The following is a 23,330-nucleotide window of genomic DNA, read 5'->3' as shown; positions in this document are numbered from 1 at the left end:
TTATTCTGTTCAACAGCATCTGATCCCTTTAGTATTGGTACAACCACTTTTGGTTCCTTCTTATCCTCTTTCCCCATAAACCTTCTGTACAATTCTACGCCTGAAAGAAAATTGGTGGTTTTTATGTTTATTTCTTTATTTTATCTGTTGCTTAGTCTCTATCTTGTTTCACAAAGGATTTGCAAAGGCTGATAATTGTTCTAATGGGAAATTAGTGGACCATCTAGGCTGGAGTAGGACAGTGCAAAATGGTGCTATTCACATTCTAACTTAGAATGAGCAAGTCCCAAGATTCTGGTAAAGGTTTCTACTTGTGATACCTGGAAACACATGTCTGGCTGGATGAGAAAAATCAGCAGAAGCATTGACTTGTGTTGACATTCACAGCTTTCCTGAGACTTTAAAAAATTTTTCATATCAACAGCTGGCTTCAACCCGCTACAATCTGCTTTGTACCTCTGCTTACCTTGCCACTCCTAATCCTTAGTTAGGTTCTTCATATCTTTAGAAACATTTCTCATTTTTTTTCTGGACTGGGTCACCCTTTGCAACATGATTAAGGTAAAGAGTGGGAGAATTTTTCATGCCTTCTGAGAGTAGGTTGTGTATAGAGGAAAGGAGTTTGGAATTGGTCCGGGAGTTCCAAACCCATTCCAAGCATCTAAACTGCAGGATGAAGGTTATTACTCCATCTCTTTACAGTTTGGTTTTCGAAAGTTAGAAGTTACAGTTCCTGCTCCCTAGGCCTGTGGTAAAGGTGAAATGAAGTAAAGTACTTGATAAAAAGGGGAGGGCCTTGATAAATAATAGCTATCATTATATTCCCGGGAACAAAAATCAAGTTATATTTGAGAAAAATCATGTATTAAGTCTGCATCTTTGATTTTGTGCTGATGTATGTGTGTGATAACACATCTCAAGTTCTATTCAATGTAGAGATTGGAAGAGTGTGGAAAGGACTATCTCCTTCTTTTTTGGTACTGGGGATTGAACTCAATCCCTCACATTTGCCAAGCAGCCACTGAGCTAAACTCCCAGCCCAATAGCCCCTTCTTTAAAGGGTTTTACTATCAGCCGGGTGTGGTGGTGCATACCTGTAATCCCAGCACTCAGGAGGCTGAGGCAGGAGTATTGTTGCATGTCCGAGGCCAGCCTGGGCTACAAAATGAGCTCAAGGCCTGCATAATAATAATAATAATAATAATAATAATCACTCAGGTTAGGAAATAGATCATAGCAGCATCCTTGCTACCCTAAAAAGCCTCGTGCCCCATCCCAGGGATTCTACTACCTGACTTTTGTTTTATGACTTTGTCACATGTATGTACATCACTCCCTGAACAATGTGGCTGTTTCGTTTGCTTTTGAAATTTATATTAATAGAATCATATTTTCTTGTCTTGCTCCTTTCCTTGGCATTGTTTTGAGACTCATTATGTCATTGTGGTTAGCTGGAATTTATTCTTTTTCATTGCTGTAGAAAACATTGCAATATAAAAAATTTATTTTTCCTAATGCTGTTGGACATTTGGGTAGCTTCCAGTTTTTTTTTTAATTTGCCAATGTTGTACAACACTATTTTATATTGTGTATTCTTGTACACATCTCACAGTGTACATAATTAGGAGTTTCTCTAAGATAAAGAAACTACTCCCAAGGATAGTCATAGAATACATAATTCTTCAGTGTTAGCAAATGGTGCCAAACTCCTTTTCAAAGAGATTATTTATGCTGCCATCAGTTATGTATGACGGTGAGTAGATCCACATCTTTGCAAACACTATCAGATTTTTTTCCCCTAGTGTTTTAAATTTTTCCTGATTATGAGTGAAGCTGGGCACATTTTATACATTTGTGGGCCATTTGGATTTCTTTTTGCTTAGCTATCTGGTTTTTATTTAATTAATTAATTGATCTATTTATTTTGGTACTGGGGATGGAACTCACGACCTTGCACTTGCCAGGCAGGCGCTTATGCAGCTGAGTTAAATCCCCAGCCTTTTTATTTTAAAATGTCCTTTCAGATAGTCACAATAACCTTCACTAACTTGTTGCAGGGCAGTCAACAGAGATGCAGGACTGAGGGCAGGCTGAATTCAAGCTCAACACATTTTCTACCTCAGTTGGAGCAGAGAATCAACTAGTTTCCCAAAGTAACAAATACTTCCACTTTAGCCATCTATGCGGCAAAAAGAAGTCCAGGATGAGCGGTCTTCTTCCTTGCAGGTGGACATAAGAGGACAACGCCTAGCGACTTCCCCAAGGGATCCTACACAAACAGACTAGTCCTTACCCACGCATCATGCGTAACCGCCAAATTCAAACTTCCAAGATTTGCCCTGCCGGGTTTGCCATCCCCCTTTTCCTATTGGTTGCAAGACACAGGAAGGAACAATTTGATTGGCTCTTCTCTTCACTTCCTTCATCCCTTTAAGGACTTGGGCGGAGCTTGGCTGATACACTGCTGTCTGTCATAGGATCGGGCACGCTGACTGGCCCAGGCGCGGCTGAGCCCCGCCCACGCCATTCCCCCAGTTCAAACGCGCCGGCGGGAGGCGCTGGGCGGAGCAGACTAGAGTCTTGAAGGGTCTGCTGAGGGTAAGTGAGATTTTTGCATTCATGTTTTTACCCCCCTGCCTCTGTCAGGCCTGGGGCCGCCTCCACCCACACCGATCCTGGCTTTTCCTCAGGCGGCGGGAGGGCGGTGGGGATCCCACCTCCGGGACTACGGCGGCCAGGAGGGTCTCCCCGGGCTGGCTGTGCACGCGCCCACCCTGCATGGGATCCCAAGGTTCTGGCGGGAGTTCCTGGGGCAGGAGAGCATCTCTTAAGTGGAAGAGTCGTGTGCATGTTCCTCTCTCTCTACTGTTAGCATCATCTGCATTGTTCTCACTAAGATAGTCTGTCCGCCCTCATTGTGTGACCGCAACAGATTACTTAAACTCAGTGTTCTGGTGTCTGCACACTCTTGGTGCTCACCGCAGCACCTTTTTCTAAGTGCCTCGTTCACTCTGCTCCAGTCCGTACGGCTTCCCTACTGTTGTCGGAGAGGTCAGGGCCAGTCTCAGGACCGTTGCCTTCGCTGTTCCTTCTGCCAGAGATACCGTACCTTCCTTTCCCCAGATAGCAGCAAGGCCTGCGGGCCACCCCTTCGGATCTTGGTTCAGATGCTACGTAGTGAGATTTACTGAATACACTGTTAAAACTTGCGCCACTCCTCTGCTCCACCCCAATTGCTCTTACCTTACTGATTGCTTTTTAAAATTTATCATCTGATATCAACCAGTATATGTAGTTTGCTTATTCCAGTCATTCATGCAATAAGTATTTATTCATGATTGCTACAAGCCAGCCTATGCGTGTGCCCACTCCATAGGCACAAAAATTACTTGTGGAGCTCACATTCTTGGGTGAAGGCAGGTAATGAACGAAATTGTAAGAGATTATGTCGGGGAAATGTATCACTTCCTGTTAGAGGGAGTAAAACCTGGGCTTTCACTTCCACGTGCAGGCTTAAGTTCCTAAAATGGGTAGTGATTGATTTTTATCTCCCTGTCCCTGACATCTTGGAGGAGATCAAAGTATGTCAAACACTTCCTGCTTAGTGTTCCTACACACTTGACCTTTTTTCTTATCCACTCAGCACCTGTGGGTTGCAGTTTCAATAGCACCTGAAGTTTAACTAGCACCATTCAGCACCTGAGATGTTGAAGTTTAAATATGGAGCACGGAATCCACTGGATGCTGGTACTATTGAGCCCATTGCCAACCGGGCCTCCAGGCTGAATCTCTTCTTCCAGGTAACAAGCGGCCTACCAATAAGGCTTTCCTTGACACCTCCTTGTTGTATTGTTTACCTTGGCTTTTATTATAGGACTGAGGCTAATATTCTAGGAGAAATTCTACTTAATGTTTTATATGTTCTGATTGCACTGGAAAAAGTAGGCAGTAAGTGGACGTTAGATAGTGAGTGCATTTTATCCTGGAGAGATCTTATCATTTCTCATATTTTACACTTTTACTCTAAACTTTGGCCTTTTATTAAAGGAATACAAATGAACAGACACTTTTTTAAAAACCAGAACTTCTGTAATCTTATTCCATTCATGTGATATTTATGTTTTAGTTTTTTATAAAAACAATTTTGGTAAGTACCACAGGCATGTAACTCATATCCCTCTCATAACATTTGTTTCATCTCAGAAGTGAAAATTTAGTGTCATGTAGCCAGGTGTGGTGACCCATGCCCTTGATCCCAACACTTGGGAGGCTGAGGCAGGATGATCATCATAAGTTCAAAACCAGCCTGGGCTACATAATAAGTTCAAAGCCAGCCTGGACTACATAGCATGATCCTGTCTCAAAAAAAAAAAAAAAAAAAAAAAGTTAACGTCACAAGTTATTTCCAACTGTTTCTTTTATTTTTTCATTTCTTTTGTTTCTTTTAAATTTTTATTTTTATTAGTACATATACACAATACATAATAGTTATATTAATCTTGTGGGGAGTTGGTATGTGTATATCATACATTTTAACTCTTGATGCTGATGTATATGGAACACTAGTAAATCTGGAATCTCTGATTTTTATACTAACAAGCCAGGGAAACACTATAAGAAAGTGGTAAAGATTTAGGTTTGAATCTTGATTTGAATACTTGTTAGCTGTATTATTTTGGATGAATTGTCTTCTCTGAATCTATACTTTAAAACAGAAACTGCAGTAGTTAATTCACAGGGTTATTGTGAGGATTAAATGAAATAATCCATCTGAAGTACTTAACACCTTGCCTGACTTTTGGTAAGCCTTTTATAAATGGTCACTATTGTTAATACTTCGTTATAAAAAAAGACTGTTAACTTTACTTAGGAAGGTATATATATGGGATACTTGTGTGATGAGGAATAGTAATATGTTCTTGCTAACATTTATATTTCTTCCAAAATATTAATGTCACGAGCCAGGTGTAGTGGTGCATACCTATAATTCCACCATGCAGGAGACTGAGGCAGGAGGATTGCAGGCTAGAGCCCCGCTTAGGCAACTCAGTGAGACGCTGCCTGCAAATAAAACATAGAAAAGTCTAGGGTTATAGCTCCATGCAAGGCCCTGGATTCAGTCTTCAATACTGAAAAAAAAAATGTAAATGGGTTAGAATGGAAATAAACTGGAAGCTAGGTTCTGTGGGACTGTCTTCACCTTCATTTTAAATCATGAGATATTTTTCACAAGTGAATGATTGGCCTTTAATCTTCGATGGTTGGAATGCTGTCACTTTTAAGCTCATTTACTATTTTTCTTTAAAACATCTTCAACTTTTTTACTGAAGAATTTATTAAGGGCTTTTGATGTACTGATTATATAACAGCTGTGGGTTTCAGGGTGCTAGGCACAGAACTGTTCTTTTTTTTTTTTTTCTTCACAAAACTGTTCTTATGTATACTTTAAATATGAGGAGATGGGCACAAAGGTAGCCAGGGACTTGCCCAAGATCATGTAGCTTGTAAACAGCAATGTCTGGCTCCACCTTGGGTCTGTGGGACTTTCATTGCATCTCATGCAAACATTGGATGTATTGGCTTTTATTAACTGTATCTTACATTTAAATACCATTATACAAGGAAAGATAGAGAATTAATCCTCAGTTCATCTCTTTGTAATACTGAGTGTCTTTATCTGTTTTGTGTTGCTATAACAAACTGTGAGACTGGATACTTTATAAAGAAAAGAGGTTTAGCTGGGTGTGGTGGCACATGCCTGCAATCTCAGCATTCAGGAGACTGGGGTAAGAGGATCATTGTGAGTTTGAGACCAGCCTGGGCTACAAAGTGAGCTCAAGGCCAGCCTGAACCACATAGTGAGCCTCAATCTCAAAAAAAAAAAAAAAAAAAAAAAAAAAGAGTTATGCCATCACCTGATAGGAGCACATGCAGAAGAGATCTTATTCACATCAGTGATATGGGACGGAAGAGATCAGGGAGGGCCAGGCCTTTTCTTCTTCATGTTTTTACCCCAGTTGGGAACTGAACCCAAGGCCTTTGCACTGAGCTGCATCCAAAGCCCCTTTTTTAGAATTTGAGACACAGTCTTGGTAAGTCGCTTGTTGCTCAGCCTGGGCTTGAACATGCAATTCTCCTGCTTCAGCCTTCCAGGGTGCTGGAATCATAGGCCACCACACCTGTTTTAGGTTTATTCTTTTTATTCTTTTTATAGTAGCATCTGCCCATGTCTTTTAGAGTAAGAAAAGCATTAATCCCTATTAAAGACCAAATCATCCCTGCTAGGCCTCACCTTTACCACCATCAAACTGCTACACTGGGGACCAAGACTCCTGCACATTGGCCCTTAAATCACACCCAAACCATGGCAGTGAGTCTCCTCCTGGCCCTGGGAAAACTATTGTTTCAGGTAATAGCGTACACTTATTGACCGTGTATGACAGGGACGGATGCCATTCTTTTCCCACGGTGTACGGTTTTATTGAGGTTTACTTACGGTAGCACGTTTCTTTTCCATTCAGGGAAGTACTAACACTGGGTCTTACATTGTCTTGTTTCTTCCTACTCGGTGTGGTATAGGTCAGGGACTGGCAGACTTCCAGAGCCAGCAAAACCTCACAGATTGCTCGGCAGATGTAGGTTTGTCAGCTTTTTAATTTTACCAAGTAAAGTTGTAAGAAACAAATAATAAAGAAAAATCTATTATCTTCCAGTTTCTTTTTTATTTATTGAAGAAAGGACAAAGGATAGCAAACACCAACAGAGGAAGCACAAGATCTCAGAATAAAGGACCAATTTAAAATTTGAATACTTTTAGTCTTATGAGAGAGATACTGTGTGGTGATCATTTTTTTCTTAGTTCACTGCAAGGTGCTGAAAATTTTGTTGGGAATTGGAGTTATGTTTGGAAATCTTTGGTTTAGTTGTTTAGTTGGTTTAAATTCACTGAAGCATACATGAAACAAAAAAATTTTATTTTCTGAGTTAGTGGCAAAGTGATGGATGGAGTGGCCCTGTGACCCAGTGCTTCCCAAACTTGACTGAGCTGTGGCTCTCCCAGGGAATTTGTTTAATAAAACATACTCTAAACCGTGTATGGTGGTGCACACTTGTAATCCTAGGACTCTGGAGGATGAGGCAGGAGGATCACTGGGAGTTCAAGGTTAATCTGGGCTACATAGTGAGTTCAAGGGTGACCTGAACTACATGGTGAGACTCTGTCTCAAAAAGCCAAAGCAAAGCAAAGCAAAACCAAATAAAAACATATTTGAAAATTTTAATTCAGGAGGTTGGGGATAGGACTAAAGATTTTTTAAAAAAATTCTTTTGTTTTTTATGGATTAAAATGAAACCAGTCTGTTAATGTTATCCATGGCTGTGAAATAAACCACTCATTAAATATAAAGCAACAATGACTTCAATCAAGTGATTTTTCTTTTCTACTTGTGAAATCAGTAGTGTTATTTTAGGGGCCACAGTGATATGGGATTGCGTCTGGACTGTAATATCTGGGTGCTGTTAGCTCTCTGCAGCACCTCAGTGTCCCTCCAGTTGGCCTGTCTTCTCCAGGTAGTCTTTTTCTCACTCAGTCATCTTGAGGGGGTCAGGGGTAGAGAGGTTCAGGGAATTGAACTCAGGACCTTGTGTTTCCCAGGCAGGTGCTTTGCCGCTGACTAAATCCCTGGCCCTCAGTCTAGCTGAAGCTTCTTAATAGTTTTTTTGTAACTAACAGTAGTTTCTATTTTGTTGGTCATATGGCCTCTTGTGCAAGTACTAAGCCTTGATATTGTAGCACAGGCGCAGCCATAGACAGTGTATAAGTGAATGAATATTCCTATGTTTCAATAAAACTTTATTTATGAAAACAACCTGTGGGCCACATTTGCTGACCACTGGTGTAGCCTAAACCTCTATATATGGCAGTTGGCTTTTTCAAAAAAACCAAAGTAGAAGCTTCCAGGCTTCCTTAGGTCCTTTCCCTGAACTAGAACAATGTCACTTGTCACAGTCTGTGGGTTTAATCAGTTCTCTAAGATATTACAGATTCAAGAGAAGGAGAGGTGGATTGCAGGTCTTGAAAGGGAGGTGTGGTGTGGGCCTTCAGAGCTGGAGGAATTGTTGATTGCTGTCTTTGCAGAAGGATTGCCACATGATCCATGGCTTGGCACATGGGAATCATTGCTTTAGATGAAGGATCGAAAACTCAAGTCTTAGGGGTCTAAATAGTAAGTGGTAATGGGCCAGGTGGGAGTCTGGGAGTCAGGCCATAGTGCACTCCAGGACATATCAGCTGACAAGAGTGCAGCCTCCCTCAGCGCCAGCTCCAGGGTCACCGGTAGGAATGCAGGGACAACAATGCCAGTTCCATCAGTGTTTCAAGAGAAGCCATTCCATTTTCTTTTCTTTTTTTTTTTTTGCTGAAATCTGATTTTTAAATATTGGCAGATAATTCAAATTACTTTAAACACTGCAGGCCAAACAAAACATGTCTGTGGGCTAGACACAATCTGCCAATTTATAACTGTTCCTCCAGATCATGAATAAATTCAGATTTGTGAAAGTCACTCCATTCGTACTACTGTGAACGGATTAACGAAACTGGAATTATATTAACAAACCTTGTGTGCACACGAAAAAGAAGTGATGGTCTTGGTTTCCTATCATAGAGGGATGGAAACATGTCAGAACTAACGGGCCCCCAGCATAAAAGTTCCCATGAGCCACAGACCATTAAGAATCAAAGACCTTTGCTTTTTCATGGCACATGTCTGAGGTTTGTGTTCCCAGGCTCTGGCAAAAGAAACTCACAGTCATGGAATGGTGCAGGTGATCACTTAATCACTGTCAATTGACGTAGCCACGAAATTGCGCTGTTAGTGTGTCGTGAGCAGTTAGTTGAGTTGGTGGCTTGCAATTTACTCTGTGTGGATGTTATTGATCAGAGCTTTTCATTATTGACAGTGTCTCCATCTGCTGTTTGCTGTTTTTAGGGGAAACCACCCTTTATGACTCAACAGCAGATGTCTGCTCTTTCCAGAGAAGGGATATTAGATGCCCTGTTTGTTCTCTTTGAAGAATGCAGCCAGCCTGCTCTCATGAAGATTAAGCACGTGAGCAACTTTGTCCGGAAGTGTAAGTTGGGGGAAGTTTTGCTGGAACTTGATCCTGATGGAGAAAACTAGAAAGAACCCTGAAGGCGGAGTGGAGTGGGGGAGTAGTTGGCGAGAGTGAGTGAAAACTCGGGATGCACTGTTGCCAGACTGCATGGTAGCAAGTGGCAGAATCTCAGTTCAAAGGGTCAGCTTGTTGACTCACGAAACTGAGAAATCCAGGAATGAGTCAAGTTCTAGGCATTGTTGGTTCCAGGAACCTGGTAGATAGCCTTTGGCCCCATCTTTATACTTAACTCTGGGCTAATATCCAGTAGGCACAGTATTTAGGACTCATGACATTTAATTCCAGCATATTTAAAAGATGCTGGCTTATATTCTTCCTTCCTAAGCATATGCTCTACCAATGAGCTACCCCCAGCCCCCTAGATGATATTCATCTTTATACCAATGTAGTAAAAAATGGGATTTAAAAACAGTGTAGAAAGGGGGATGATGAACGCAGAAGTACCTAGGACCGATGAAAATCACATGTCAGCCCTGCCTTCACTATTTTGGACTTTGCTTGGCCTCTATTTGTTGGGAAGTTGTCTGCTGGTGCCTTAGTTACATACTCTTACTTTATGCCAGTTATTTTTGACCAGTGGTGAGTTTGCCCTCCAGGGTCTCCTGGTATTGTCTGGAGGTATTTTTGGCTGTCACAGGCTAAGGGGCATGGGCAGGTGGTACGGGCCTCTAATGGGCGTGCCAGAGATGCTACGAAACATCTTACTTTGCTCAGGGGCATATTCTACAGGGGCATAAGCCCCTGAGCAGGGTAAGAAGCACAGAACTATGTGGCCCACAACCTCTTAGGTGTCAATTTGGCAAAACAATGCCTTCTACAGCATTGTAACCAACCATCCTAAACTTTAATGGTTTAAAATAATAGTCACTACTATATTACCTCTTAGGAGTTTGTCAGCTGGCTGGGCTCAGCTGGGTATTTGCCTATTCTATGAGACATTAACCAGGGTTGCAATCGCTGGGGTTCTTCCAGGTTGGAATGTTTGGTTGGAATGTTCAAGGTAGCTCACTTATAAGTCTGGTGTCCTGGCCAGAAGGCTGGGCTGAGATGGGACTCCTGGAATTTTCCCCCTCCTCTCCTCTCCCCTCCCTTACCCTCCCCCTACCTTTCTCCCCACCTCTCTCCCACCTTTCCTTTCCCCTTTCCTTCTCCCTTTCCTCTTCCTCTCCCTCTCCCTCTCCCTGCCCCCTGCTTCCTTCCCTCCTCCCCTTTCTTGTTCTCTCTTTCCCTGTGTTCCCCCTTTCCCTTCCTCCCTCCTCCATAAAGCCTCAGGCCCTCTTGCTGTGTAGGTGGTTCTTCTCTGGGGCCCTTGCATCAGGAGTCAGCCCTGTGATGCCTGTTTGTAAACAAAGCCCTACCAGAACACAGCCATTCCCACTTGTTTATGGATTGTCCATGGCCGCTGCTATCATACTGCATCGGAGTCCTTGGGGGCTGAGATCATGTGGCCTATAAAAGTTAAAATACTTACCCTCTCTTCTTTTAAGTAAAGCTCGTTGACCTCTAATCTACATGGTTTTCTAGCAGGGTAGCCAGACTTCCCACATGCAGTTCAGGGTTCCCAAGACCTAACAGGCTTTTTTCCTATTTTTTTTAAGAGAAAATATTACATTAAAAATTATAATAAAACAGTTTCAAACAGGCTAGTAAGAGAGTAACAATAATACATTATGTATTATTATATTCATAATAGTGTTCAGAGTACAAGGTAAAGGCGTGAAATATTGTCCATACAGTATTAGCACCAACCTTTCTTTTCATGAACTAAGAGATACTACCTGTATAACTGTCTTAACTAAGTGGGCTTTCTTAAAGCTTAGTTCTAGAAGGGACATAAGATCTTTTTGGCTGCTATGTTAGGTAACTTTTTGCTATTGTAATTAAATAACTGAGTTAAATTCAAAGGTGGACAGGTTTGCTTTGGCTCATCGTTTGGGAGGTTTTAGTCCATTATCTTCTGAGCTCCTGACGAAGCAGTATGTCATTGGAGGTGCGTTGGAGGAAGCCTGTTCACCTGGGAAAGAAAAGAGAGAGTTGGGGCCCTGCTGTCTCTTCAAGGACATATTCCCAGTGTCTGGAAGACCTTCCACCAGGCGCCTCCACTGTGCAGCCCAGGCTGGTCTCAAATTCACAACAATCCTCTTGCCTCAGCCGCCTGAGTGCTGGGACTACAGGTGTGTGCCACCACACCCAGCTCAGGCCCCACATTTTTTTTTCTTTTTGAGACAGGGTGTCACTATGCAATTCAGGTTGGCCTTGAACTCACTTTGTAGCCCAGCCTGGTTTCTCAAGGATCCTCCTGCCTCAGCCTCCCAAAGTGCTGGGATTACAGGCGTGCACCACCATGCCCAGCTCAGGCCCCACATTTTAAAGGGAGGTTGCTTGTCTATGTAGGGGTCAGGGAACTGCAGCCTAAGAGGTTCTATGGGAACTTCTTTTTTGGTTCAACAGTGCCAAGCTGGAGCTAACCCTTTAACAGCTGGCTCTTTGAGGGCTATTTCACATTCAGATTATAACAGTTGTGTTCTATTGGATTTAGAAACCGTGTAGATTGGGATTCAGCAAGCCTTTGCTTAAAGGGAGAGATGGTAAATATTTTAAGTTTTATAGGCCATATGATCTCAGTCCCTAGTCATGGGCTGCCCAGAGGATATGAATCCCACATGACTTGGTTCATTGGGCATCAATGGAGACTAGAGACTGCCTACCACACCCTTCCCAATGATTGTATTCCATTGGGGAGTTGTAGGATACTAGGGAAGCTGGGTGTGGTGGTACACCTATAATCCCAGCACTTTCGAGGCTGAGGCAGGAGGATCCTTGCAAGTTCGAGACCAGCCTAGGCTACAAAGTGAGCCCAAGGCCAGCCTGAACTGCAAAGCAAGACCCTGTCTCAAAAAGACCAAAAAAAAAAAAGATATAAGAGAAGATTCTAGTTGGCTTTGCTTTATTTCTTTTGCCTGCAGGCATGAAGCGTTGTAATTAGCTGCATCTGAATTTTCAAAGGGGTCAGGGCATGTGATTACCAAGACCTCCTAGAAAGGGGATGTGCAGTTACCAAAGGAGCGACAGATGATGTGTAAACAAAACTGATGCATGTCTATGCTAGTGACCTTCAGGATTTTTCTCGTGCTTTGTTTTCAGCTTCATCATATGCAGAATGGGGAGGGGGGGAACATATATCTAATCAGACCATGAATTAGTTAATACCTAGGCCAGGCTTCTCATGTTGCCTGGCATATTGTAGACAATAAATGATACCCCGTGATGATAATCACAAACCTCAACAATATTTAATACATTGTGTATCTTTAAAATGCACTTGGCCTTTTGCTGATTGTTCTTTATTTGTTTGAATAAGCTCCCACCTTGTTTTTCTTGAATATTTAAATTCTCCAATAAGGAGTAGGAGGGGAAGGAAATTGCAGGACCAGACGAGCCATCTCCAGGCCGTTCATTAGCCATGAGACTGCCCCTCTCATGTCTTAAAAGCAGTCAGTCATCAAGGGCCATTTTATCATCAGAGGCTAGGTTATCTGGAATGTAGATTTTTCTTTCTAGTTAATCTTTCTTCTGGGGAACTGTTTCATATTTTTGAAGAGGCTTCCTGGGGAGTACCGTGAAGAGGCCATGATTGAAATTCGGTGATTACATTAGTATGATTTCTTTTCCCCCCCTCCTTTTTTGAGTTTCTGTTTTCGAATATGAGCTTTGCCTTCCATACGAAATGTCCATCAGCTCGAGTGTCCTCATAGTGGTGGAGATCTTTTGGAGGTGCTGCCTGGGGAAATAAAGCCCTGAAGAGATGCTCCTGACCCAGGGCCAGAGAGAGCAGGGGGTGAGCATCTGGGAACCAGAAAAAGGACTTCTGTCTTTCCTAGATATAGTTGTGCATTGTTTACCCGTGGATATATTGAAAGAAATGTATCATTAGGTGATTTTGTCACTATGTGGACATCATATAGCGAAATTACAGAAAGCTAGATGGTGTTCAGTCACTTGACATAATTTTTGTTTGTTTATTTACTTACTTACTTGCTGAGACAGGGTCTCGCTGTGTATCTCAGGCTGGCCTGGAACTTACTGTGTAGTCTAGGCTGACCTTGAACTTGTGGTGATCCCCTACTTTGGCCTCTCAGATGCTGGGATTATAGATGTGCACCACCAAGTCCCAAATTAAAGATTTTTAATTGACGTATAAGTGCGTATTTGGGATGCAATATGGTATTTCAACATATAATTATTTTTAATGCATAGTGTTAGGCCAGGGTCATTAGAACAAAAAGGGAGCGATAGTCAATCATATCCCACTACTCCAGCCAATTATTTATTTGACAAAGCTATAATTTGTATTTTCATTACAGCATTTCAGTCCTTATTATCCCCTCACTAGTTAATACTCACTGCGCCCATAACTACTATAAATAGAAATACATAGGGATGAAAGGTTGAGTTGATTTTAGGGTCATACAAACAGCTGGTGTGCAGAGAAGTCATGAATAATTTGTTTTTTTGTCTTTTTGAGACAGTCTCACTATGCAGTTCAGGCTGGCCTTGAACTCACTTTGTAGTCCAGGCTGGCCTTAAACTCACAGTGATCCTCCTGCCTCAGCCTCCTGAGTGCTAATATTATAGGCCCATACCACTACACTTGGCTATAAATACTCTTTTGTTTCTGTTTTAAAAATACTTAGAGGCTTGATTTTAGCATCTTAGCTGTTCACTGCAATAATCCAAAAGCATTTGGATGAAAAGGTAGAGATTTGCAATGGTTTCTTAAAAGTTTTAGAGAGTATCATGGTGGCTTTGCCTACAAATCAGTTTGTCTGCTTGTGTGACTCGTAGTCTCTAGTGACAGACTCAGGAGTTGTGAAGTTGGACAGTGCTGTAAGCAACTTTGAGGCCCACGGCCTGATGGGAAATTAAGACAGTTTGACCTTGTGCACAAGCGGTGATAAAATCAGGTTGAGTGCAGGAAGTTGCAAACCAGTGCATTCAGTGAATTATAATGCAGTCTCAAATACTTGATGTGAAAGAAGCTTGGAGAGGGACAGGGAAGGGAGACAGCTTGGCACAGTATCTTCAGGATAAAAGGAAAATTTGACCACTCATCCTCCACTATCCTGGGAGGGCCTGCAACAGATAGTCCGTGAGGCCTTAGTGAACAGCCAGGGTTTGGTTCAATTTCCTGAGAATCTTTTTATTGCAGTGCTTGTTCTCCTAGCAGCTACAGTATGTTTTCCTATGGTTCAGGGGGAGGAGTGAAAGAGTTTTCTGGCACAATAGAGAAGTAAAAATATAAAACAGGTTTATTGAGGTGAGGACATAGAAAGGAGCACACAACCCATGGTGGCTGGGCTGTCTTCCTTTGAATGGGATATGGGGGTATGGGACATAGGTAGCCTTTGATTGGGGGTGGTGCTTAGGGCGGGCATTGATGACATGAGAGGAGCTGATTGGGATTTTTTTCACACCACTGGGAAAGGAAAACGGAAGTTGTAATAGGGAAAGGAGGAAGTGACCTCAGGGTAAACATCCCTGATTAGGCCTTCCGCCTAATCCCTGATTAGGCCCACCGCCGTATCCGTACAGTAATTTATTCTAGGGCAAAACTCTTTCAAGGAGTACTGGGCTTACATATCTAATCCACCTTTGCTCAGACCCTTAACTTGGATGGACAAACCACCAGAAATCTTCCATTTTGTACAAAGCAAAAATCCCACATTTACTGTTCTACCAAGCCCTCATATTTTCATGCATCTACAAGAACAAGCTAAAGTAAATATTACCTCTCATTTTGTATATCCTCCCTTATGCGGTAACTCAACTACAGCAAGACTCTAACCCGTGTTATGTCTGCTGTAAATCAGGTTTGAAAGAAATGACTGTCAAAAGAACGCTTTACCTTACTGACTTTGACTTCTGTTCTCTTAGATGGTAACCTTGTTAGAAAATTCAAACCTAACATTCCTATCTGTATTCCAGTAGCTTGTTCCCCTCATTTCAAGGAAGGTGATTTGGGCCCTTGGCAATCTTGCAGACATGTGTACCATGGGCAGATTATATGCAAATTCAATTATTCCTTTATAGACTGGTGTCCCAGAGGTTTACTTATGGGAAAAGGTCAAGCTTGGCATGAGATTTCCTTTTCAGGCTCTCCTGACAGAACAATGACCTCAGAAGCCTTATCTAATATTATGTGGTCAGGTAGAGGCCTCAATTCTCCTATTCCTAGACTTAATATTAATGACAGGGATGGGCCCATACAGCTCACTTTATGGAAGCTAGCCTTGCCTTTTCATGCAGGACAGCTGCAGACTGGACATCTGCAGTCAGTTTAATGGAGGAAAAGTCAAAATAATGTTACTGAATGATAGGTATATAAGAGTAAACACATGTGTTTATGATCCTTATGTACTGTTGATAAGAAAGATAGAGTTCTCAAAATTCTCATGTACTAATTGTTATCTAACACATTGCATTATTCCTGAGTTTTTTTTCTAAGGACTCCATGATAATAATCATGAGCAGGAGGCCTGGAGTTTGGCTTCCAGTCAGTCTAACAGAGCCTTGGTATCACTCACCTACTGCCCTCTTAGTGGAAACCTTGATCAAAAGATTTAACAATGGAACCAAGAGGATGCTTGGGTTGATTATTACAGGGATTACTTTCCCAGTTCTTTTGATAGCCAGTACAGCTATTGGCTCCACAGCATTAGCATATTCAATACAAAATGCTCACTTTGTAGATAATTAGACAAGAACTGCTGATGAGAGCTAAAAAATTCAAAGAAAAATTGATATAAAGTTACAAACCCAAGTGAACATTCTAGAGACGTCAGTCCTTTGGATGGGAGATTAGATTAAAAGCTTACAGTTACAACAAAGCTTAAAGTGTCACTATAATATGACACATTTTTGTACCACCCCATTGCCATATAACAAAAGCCTATATCCTTGGGAAATGATCAAAAGGCATATACAAGGAGCAACTCATCACAATATTATTATGGATATAGACGCTCTTCAGAGACTAGTGCTGTCCATGTCACAATAGACAGCTACCTTTGATACCCAAATTAAAGATTGGGATAAATTTGCTGATGCATCGAACAATTAAATCCATTTGTATACCTCAAGGCTTACTTTTGGTTTATATTGGAAATGGTGTGTTCATTCTATTCTTTATAATTTTTCTCATTAAGATCTGTCATAGAGTATTCACTACCCAAAGATGACTTGAGGCCATACAACCACGACTAGCCCTGCTGGAGCTACAAAACAAGCAAGGGAGAGATGTGGGAGACAACTCCAATGTCTCCCCTTGAATGCAAAGCAATTACTGCAACTTTGATTATTTGGAGGCTTATTTCCTTATACTGATAGTACAGAACTGAGTATGGTATTTCCTTCTCTCTTCAATTGGCTGTAAGCATTGCAAATTAGGCTAGCAGAGGTATTGGTATATAATCTCTTAAAGCTGATAGACAGATATCCTGTTTTCCTTGAATAGTGTTCTTCAAAAAGGATATGAGCACAGAGCCAATAGCTCCGGGAATGTCAACTGGGTATGAACCTCAAGGTATGACTCCCCAGGGCACAAAAGTTTGCATGTCAGAAACCAAAGCCACAGCCTCCCACAACAATTCAGTTGCTACCTTAATTGGATTATGTGAATTGATCTTTCTGCATATCTTTATCTCTACAGTTTACAGAGATGCTTTTCTCCACACCTGGCCAGCCAGCTCAACTTACTCATGTAATTCCCGCCATCCTCACTGTCACTCATCCCTGAGCCTCCCCGCTTCTTCACAAGATAATAAATTCTGGGAGAGGCCTAGGATCAGGGCCTTTGTCCTCACATCCTCACAGGGATTAGATTTAGGACCCTTTGGCTGCCCTTAACGTGGAATATGTCTTGGTGTCTTTACTCTCACCATGGGTTGCGTTGGAGGTGGTAGATTGAAATTAACCTGCTGAGATTCCAATAACGTCTTGATAGGATTATAAATAAAACTTTTTGGATTGTAAAGAAGACTAAGGGATTACAATACTTGGACAACTGTAATCAATGTTTGGGATTACAGTATTCTGTGAAGATGCTCTAGTTAGTTTTAAAAAAAATTAATTCTACGGATTTTGTTCACTTTTATCTTGTATAAAAACCCCGTCACAGCTGCTGCTGGAACTTAAGTCTTCTGGACAGAGACTTTGGTGTGGGTTTTTACAAGGTGCTCAGTGAATTTCAGGTAGGGAGACTTGGTGAACAGTCTCTTTCTAGAGGTCAGGGGTCAGGTAACTGTAGGTCTTAGAGATGGCATCAAAGTTGGCATTGGCCAAGTTGCCCAGAGTGACAGTGCAGCTCCTGGCAAAGGTGTTGCAGTTATTGATCCTGGCAGTGGCAGCAGCAGCAGCAGCCGCAGCAGAGCCTGAGATGCTGCCTGGCCTCTGGGAGCAGGGATCGCTTGTGCCAGCACAGAGCCACAACAGCTGTCACCTTGCAAGGGACAGTGGGGCTTGCCAGTCTTGTTCCCAGTACCCTCTCCACACAGGGACAGTGAGAACTTGGCCTCTCAAATGGCAGTGGCAGCCTCTACACCCAGACAAATGTGACTGTCATAGTCCCCAGTGGTGATAAATGCCATGCACGAACCCGCTGGCCATATGAATTTGCTCCTAACTTTATCTACTACTAGTATCCTATCTACTTCCAAATGGCCATGCCTTCCATTGCTTAATGGGTGCTAGTGTCTGTGGAGGATTTCGAGACAGCCTCTTGGTCTTCAACATGATGCCTTTCTTTGGGATTCTTCTGGGTTTTTTTTGTTTTTGTTTTTTGGTGGTGCTGGTGCTGGAACTCAGGGCTTTGTGCATGATGATCTAAACCCCTACTGTACCGCTGAGTTATACCCTCAGCTCAGGAGTATTTTGGTTTTAGATATCTATGCCTCATTTGGTACACTTCCTCTATATGTAATGTGGTTCCTTCCATAATATTCAGGATTCTATTTTTAGGCCACTCTGTTCCCCCATATTCTTGCAAGTCAAGATGATCACTGCATGTCTGGTGATGTCACAGCTTAGCATATTTAGAATATTAATAAACATAATGTAAGATTCCAAACCTGCCCACTGTTCAGTCCACACTTGCACATTGATGATCTCTGCCTGAGAGATTGGATTTAGAGAAGGGATAAGATCATGGTAGCAAAAGATAGTTGCAAAACTGTCCAGATCTGTGGCATGTCAACCCTGCAAAGCAAATGTCAAGGCTCCATTTGGTCCTTTGGGCTAAAACCTTTCCCTTTTTTTCTTAAAGCACTGTGTACATGTTGAGATGTGACAAAATATCTGAGAAAATCATCTTAAAAGAGGAAAGATTTATTTTGGCTCAAGATGTCAGAGGTTTTAGTCCACGGTCAGCTGGCTGCATCACTTTTGCCCTCTGAGGAAGCAGAACACTGTGGCCAGGAGCAAGTGGCAGAGCAGAGCTTCCCACCTCACGGAAGTTAGACAGCAGGGAGGAGACTCCCTGTGATAGCAAAGCCTCTCTCCAAAAATCCATGAAGCTAGGAGTCCATAAATGATGGCTCTTTTGATGAATATAGAGCCATCATGACCCAGTCACCCCAAAGGCCCTACTTTTGAATGCTTCAGAGACCAAGCCTTAAATGCATGAGCTTTTTTTTTGGGGGGGGGGAATGACATTTCTAATCCAAATTATAACATAAGGTAAAGGAAGGCATTACTATGCCCAATACAATGCAGGTGATATAAAACAGGCTAGTGAGATAAAACTGAGCTGAGCACACATGTTAGGAAAGAATGATCAAAGTTGACTGAAACAGGAATCATGTTGTTTATGTCACCTTGTAAGCCAACCTAACTTCTCATAAGCATATTTGACCAAGCATGCCCCACAGCCTTCAGAGGAAGGAGAAAAAGCATGATGTGTATCCTCCCTCCCTATTTTCTAAGTCTATAAGAATCAAATTGTAGCTACCATGGAAACCGTACTTTGGAATTTCTGGAGCCCTTAATTTTAACTTAACATATAAAAACACTTTTGTGCTGATTTTATAATTATTCATGATGGATTAGAAAGTGACTAAATGTCTTCTGACAGTGAAGGAAGGCATAAGAACACTTTAAAAAAATTCTTTCTTTTTTTTTTTCTCTTCTCATAAAGATGCACATATTTGAAGGGCTTTATTCATCTGGGTGTAACTCTTCCTCTCCACAGATTCCGACACCATAGCTGAGTTACAGGAGCTCCAGCCTTCGGCAAAGGACTTTGAAGTCAAAAGTCTTGTAGGCTGTGGTCATTTTGCTGAAGTACAGGTGGTAAGAGAGAGAGCAACTGGGGACATCTATGCCATGAAAATTATGAAGAAGAAGGCCTTGTTGGCACAGGAACAGGTAGGACTTCAGGCTCAGCCCCCTATTTGCACTTGAATATTTATTCCAGAGATATTAAGCTGCTGAATTGGCATCGAGCATCCAGCAGGTTTTCCTTTGACTCTGTAATTAATTATGGTCGCATGGGCAAGGAGCTGTCTTGTATTCTTAGCTCTTCTTGAACTGATGTTGGTTAATTTTGAAGGTAATAAATTTCCATTGATTTGTTCAGAGCCAAGTTCGCCTTTTAACTAAAGAATTTAAGATGATCTTTCTTTCATGGCCATCAGCTGGAGATTCAGGGATATGCATAAGATAGCATGTGCTTTTGTGCAGGCTTTAGATACTTGTACTGTGGGCATGCATATTTGATTTTAAAATAGGCCTTTGAAGTGTTAAATAAAATCATTACATAGCTAGGCAGTTGCTTATTTGAGAACAGGTTAAGAAGTTATCTTTTCAATTGTGGTACTTTTCATTCTCGTGAGAAAGGCTTTGTCTCTAGACATATTGATTCATTTGCCGTGTTTTAGAGACAGCCATCAGCCTTGAAGTTCAGAGAGTAATTTATTAGTTACAGACATTCCAGTGTACATCATGTGTCCGATAATGTACCCAGCTCTGTGGGATGCCTGCAAAAGGAATTAAAGTTCCATGGCTCTTACTTTCAAGGTTTAATAACAGCCTTGGAAAGTAGGGGGAAAATGCAAATTTATAAAACAGGTGCTCGCTAGCTAAAGCATCACAGGGGGGAAAACAATTAGCAAATTCATTAATGATGATATGAAGGGAGATGTGAGTAAGCCAGAGACAGAGGAAGTCCTCACCGATAAGGGAACATAGTTCTACACAGACAGAAGTGGTGAGGACATGCTAGGCAGAAGTGTGACTGGGAGACATTCTGGAATTTGGGTCAAGATGCTGTGCGGGTGTGTGCGTGTGCCTGTGTGTGTGTGTGTGTGTGCATGTGCGTGTGCGTGTGTGTGTATGTATTTAGTGGTTTAGAAGAAATACACTGAAGAATGTGGCACAATGAGGATATCTGGGTGGGAAGGGGACAAATGGGAGAAACTCTCAAGAACCTGTTCTGTCATTGTGGTGAAATATCTGTAACATAAAATTTACTGTTTTAACCATTCTTATATGATTCAGAGGTATTAAGAGCATTAACAATGTTCAATGACTGTTTCTGGGATTTTAAAATGATCTCTAACAAAAATTCCATAGCCATTACACAATAACTCCCTGTGTTAGCTTTTTGTTGCTGAGACAAAATACCTGAGAAAATCAACTTGAAAGTGAAACGATTTATTTTCTCCTGGTTTCAGAGATTTCAATCCATGACCACCTTGCTCCATTAATTCTGGACCTGTAGTGGGATAGAACATCATAGCAGGAAGAGCGTGCTGGAGCAGGGGGGCTCACCTCATGGCAGCCTGGAAGGAGGGGAGTGGAGAGAGAGAGAGAGAGACAGACAGACAGACAGACAGACACAGAGAGACAGAGAGAGAGAGAGAGAGAGAGAGAGAGAGAGAGAGAGAGAGACAGAGACAGACAGACAGACAGGCAGGCAGGCAGACCCAGAGAGACAGAGACAGAGAGAGAGAGACAGAGAGAGACAGAGACAGAGACAGAAAGAAAGAGAGAAAGGAGGGGGGCCAGGATCCCAACCCCAATATACCCTTTAAGAGCACTCCTCCCAGTGACCCATTTCCACCTGAAATTTCTCCCACCTCCTAACTTGAGATCAAGCCTCTAAACACATGAGCTTTGGGGGAACATTTAAGATCTAAACCATAATGCACCATAACGCATCCTTCCCCCAGTACCATTTTTGTATGGCAGTTTACTTTGTGGGTGGTTGGAGATCATTTAGGTTTTTGCAAGGAGGCCGAGATCACAGCCTGGTCCTAAGGACTTCAGTCACTTCGTGCAGCAGAGGGTGGGAAGCTGCTTGTTAGAGTCTAAGAATGATGTGCCCTCTGTGTTTTGGAATAAAATGTGAGCCATATTGTAGCAAGGGGAAAATGACAGGATGTTGCAAATAATGTGGAAGACAGGAATAGAAGATACTCATTCAGCCTCCTGCATCTAAGTAAGAACTATCTATCATCAGTACATCCTGACTGAGCATTTGTTTTGTTAGCATGGTTTTAGGTCTTTGGGTAGAAGCATTAGATATAGCTTGACCTTGCAGTGCTTACGTTTTAGATAGGAAATAAGTACCACACTGCAGGCAAAGACTGGAATTGTTGAAATATATTTGCCTTCCTCAGGCAAAGGACCTGAAGTGACTGTGTGAAGTGTGAGCTTTCTAAAGTCATACACAAACAGGCGTCAATGAGAACCATCCATCCACCCTTGAAGAGGGTGATTATAAAAGAAAAGAGGGGTCCTTAGTAGAGTCATGGTCAGGATCTGGAATTTAAGGGCATAAGAAAAGAGAAGCCAGCACAGGAGAGACAGAAAGGGGGTGTCAGTGGAGAGGTTAAGGAGAAGTGGTGTTCTGCAAACACAGCCTGTTATTTGGGACAGGCTGGTACCCTTGCCCAGAGTGCTGTGCCGACTGAAGAGATCCTCAGAGACCTTTTACTTTGATGAACGCTTCAGAGGTCAGAGTGAATGAGCAGTGAACAAGTAAAGGGGAGACTGTTCAGTTCAGCCGACCTCCACGGAACACCTTTTAAGTGCCAGGGCAAGAAATGACTGGGGTTGTGCTGCTGTTTGCCTAGTGACTTAGATTAAGCCCTGAGGCATGCAAGGTGGTTATATGTAGCACATGGAAAAATGATTTAAAAACATTTAATACTAACGAGCATACTAAAGCCTGTAACTTTCATGGTAGTACTGTTGAACTACCCAGAAGAAGGTATATTTAAAATTAAATTTATTAAGATTTTCAAGAATTCATAAATTGATAAAAAAAGTGACAAGTGCAATATACTAGTTAGGATCTGGAAGAGGAATGGAACCAGCAAGATATATATATATATATATCTCCTACATATGTGAATTGGCACATAAAACTAACCATCATGTACAGTTTAGGCAACTTTTTCTCTGTTTGAGATACACACACACAGATGCACACACATACACATATACAGTCTGCCAAAAAAATTTATATACAATTCAAGAGAAAAAACCTGTATAAATATTTTAATACTAAACTTATTGAGATATCATGATATTAATGTAAGTTACCTTTGGCCTCTACTGTTACAAAAGGTTCTCAAAGTGGTAGCCATTAGCTTCCAGACATGTATTAGTATGGCAAAGAGCTGCTTGGGAAACCTTGGTTTTTGAGCTTTCAGTTTCTTCTCTAAGGACCTGCTGTGTCACAAGTTTTCTGCAATATAGACGAGATCCTCTAGGGTCCCCCATACAAGGGTAACACCATTTATTGAAAAAACATTATATTATTTTCTCTTCCTGAAGTGTGCATATGTTTTTTTGGTGGACTCTGTATGTAGTTAGTCCTCTGTATCAAAAGATTTTACTTTTGCGGATACAATCAATAGCAAACTGAAAATATATGAGGGCAAAAATTACAAGTGTACTGAATATGTGCAGACTTTTTTTATTATCATTATTCTCTCTAAAATACAGTATATAACTATTTCCATACTATTTTATATTAAGTATTATAAGTAACCTAGAGGTAATTTAAAGTATATGGAGAGATGTGGGTAGGTTCTTTGCAGATACTGTGCCATTTTATATGACAGACTTTGGCATCTGTGATTTTGTTATTT

At 41.7% G+C, this 23,330-nt stretch overlaps 1 protein-coding gene across 9 annotated transcripts in view; it reads left to right on the top strand.

The window, feature by feature from the left end:
* Positions 1 to 2,500: 2,500 nt before the first annotated feature.
* Positions 2,501 to 23,330, top strand: part of Cit (citron rho-interacting serine/threonine kinase) — a 169,420-nt gene continuing 148,590 nt past the window's right edge. For 3 of the 9 annotated variants that reach the window (XM_063225751.1, XM_063225750.1, XM_063225747.1), the window contains exons 1-4: positions 2,503 to 2,598; positions 3,644 to 3,800; positions 8,991 to 9,132; positions 19,421 to 19,596. In XM_063225751.1, the coding sequence (XP_063081821.1) occupies positions 3,705 to 3,800; positions 8,991 to 9,132; positions 19,421 to 19,596 (414 nt within the window). In that variant the 5' untranslated portion in view covers positions 2,503 to 2,598; positions 3,644 to 3,704. Of the gene's footprint in view, positions 2,599 to 3,643; positions 3,801 to 8,990; positions 9,133 to 19,420; positions 19,597 to 23,330 lie in introns of all 9 variants that reach the window. The other 6 variants (XM_063225744.1, XM_063225743.1, XM_063225749.1 and 3 more) reach the window with 5 other exon arrangements.

This window comes from Cavia porcellus, unplaced genomic scaffold (assembly GCF_034190915.1).
Source record: "Cavia porcellus strain 051 isolate PalLab524CR breed Dunkin Hartley unplaced genomic scaffold, mCavPor4.1 scaffold_16, whole genome shotgun sequence".
In the NCBI taxonomy this organism is placed as follows: Eukaryota; Metazoa; Chordata; class Mammalia; order Rodentia; family Caviidae; genus Cavia; species Cavia porcellus.
The sequence above is the reverse complement of the archived record's forward strand: the minus strand, read 5'-3'. Positions and strand labels throughout refer to the sequence as shown.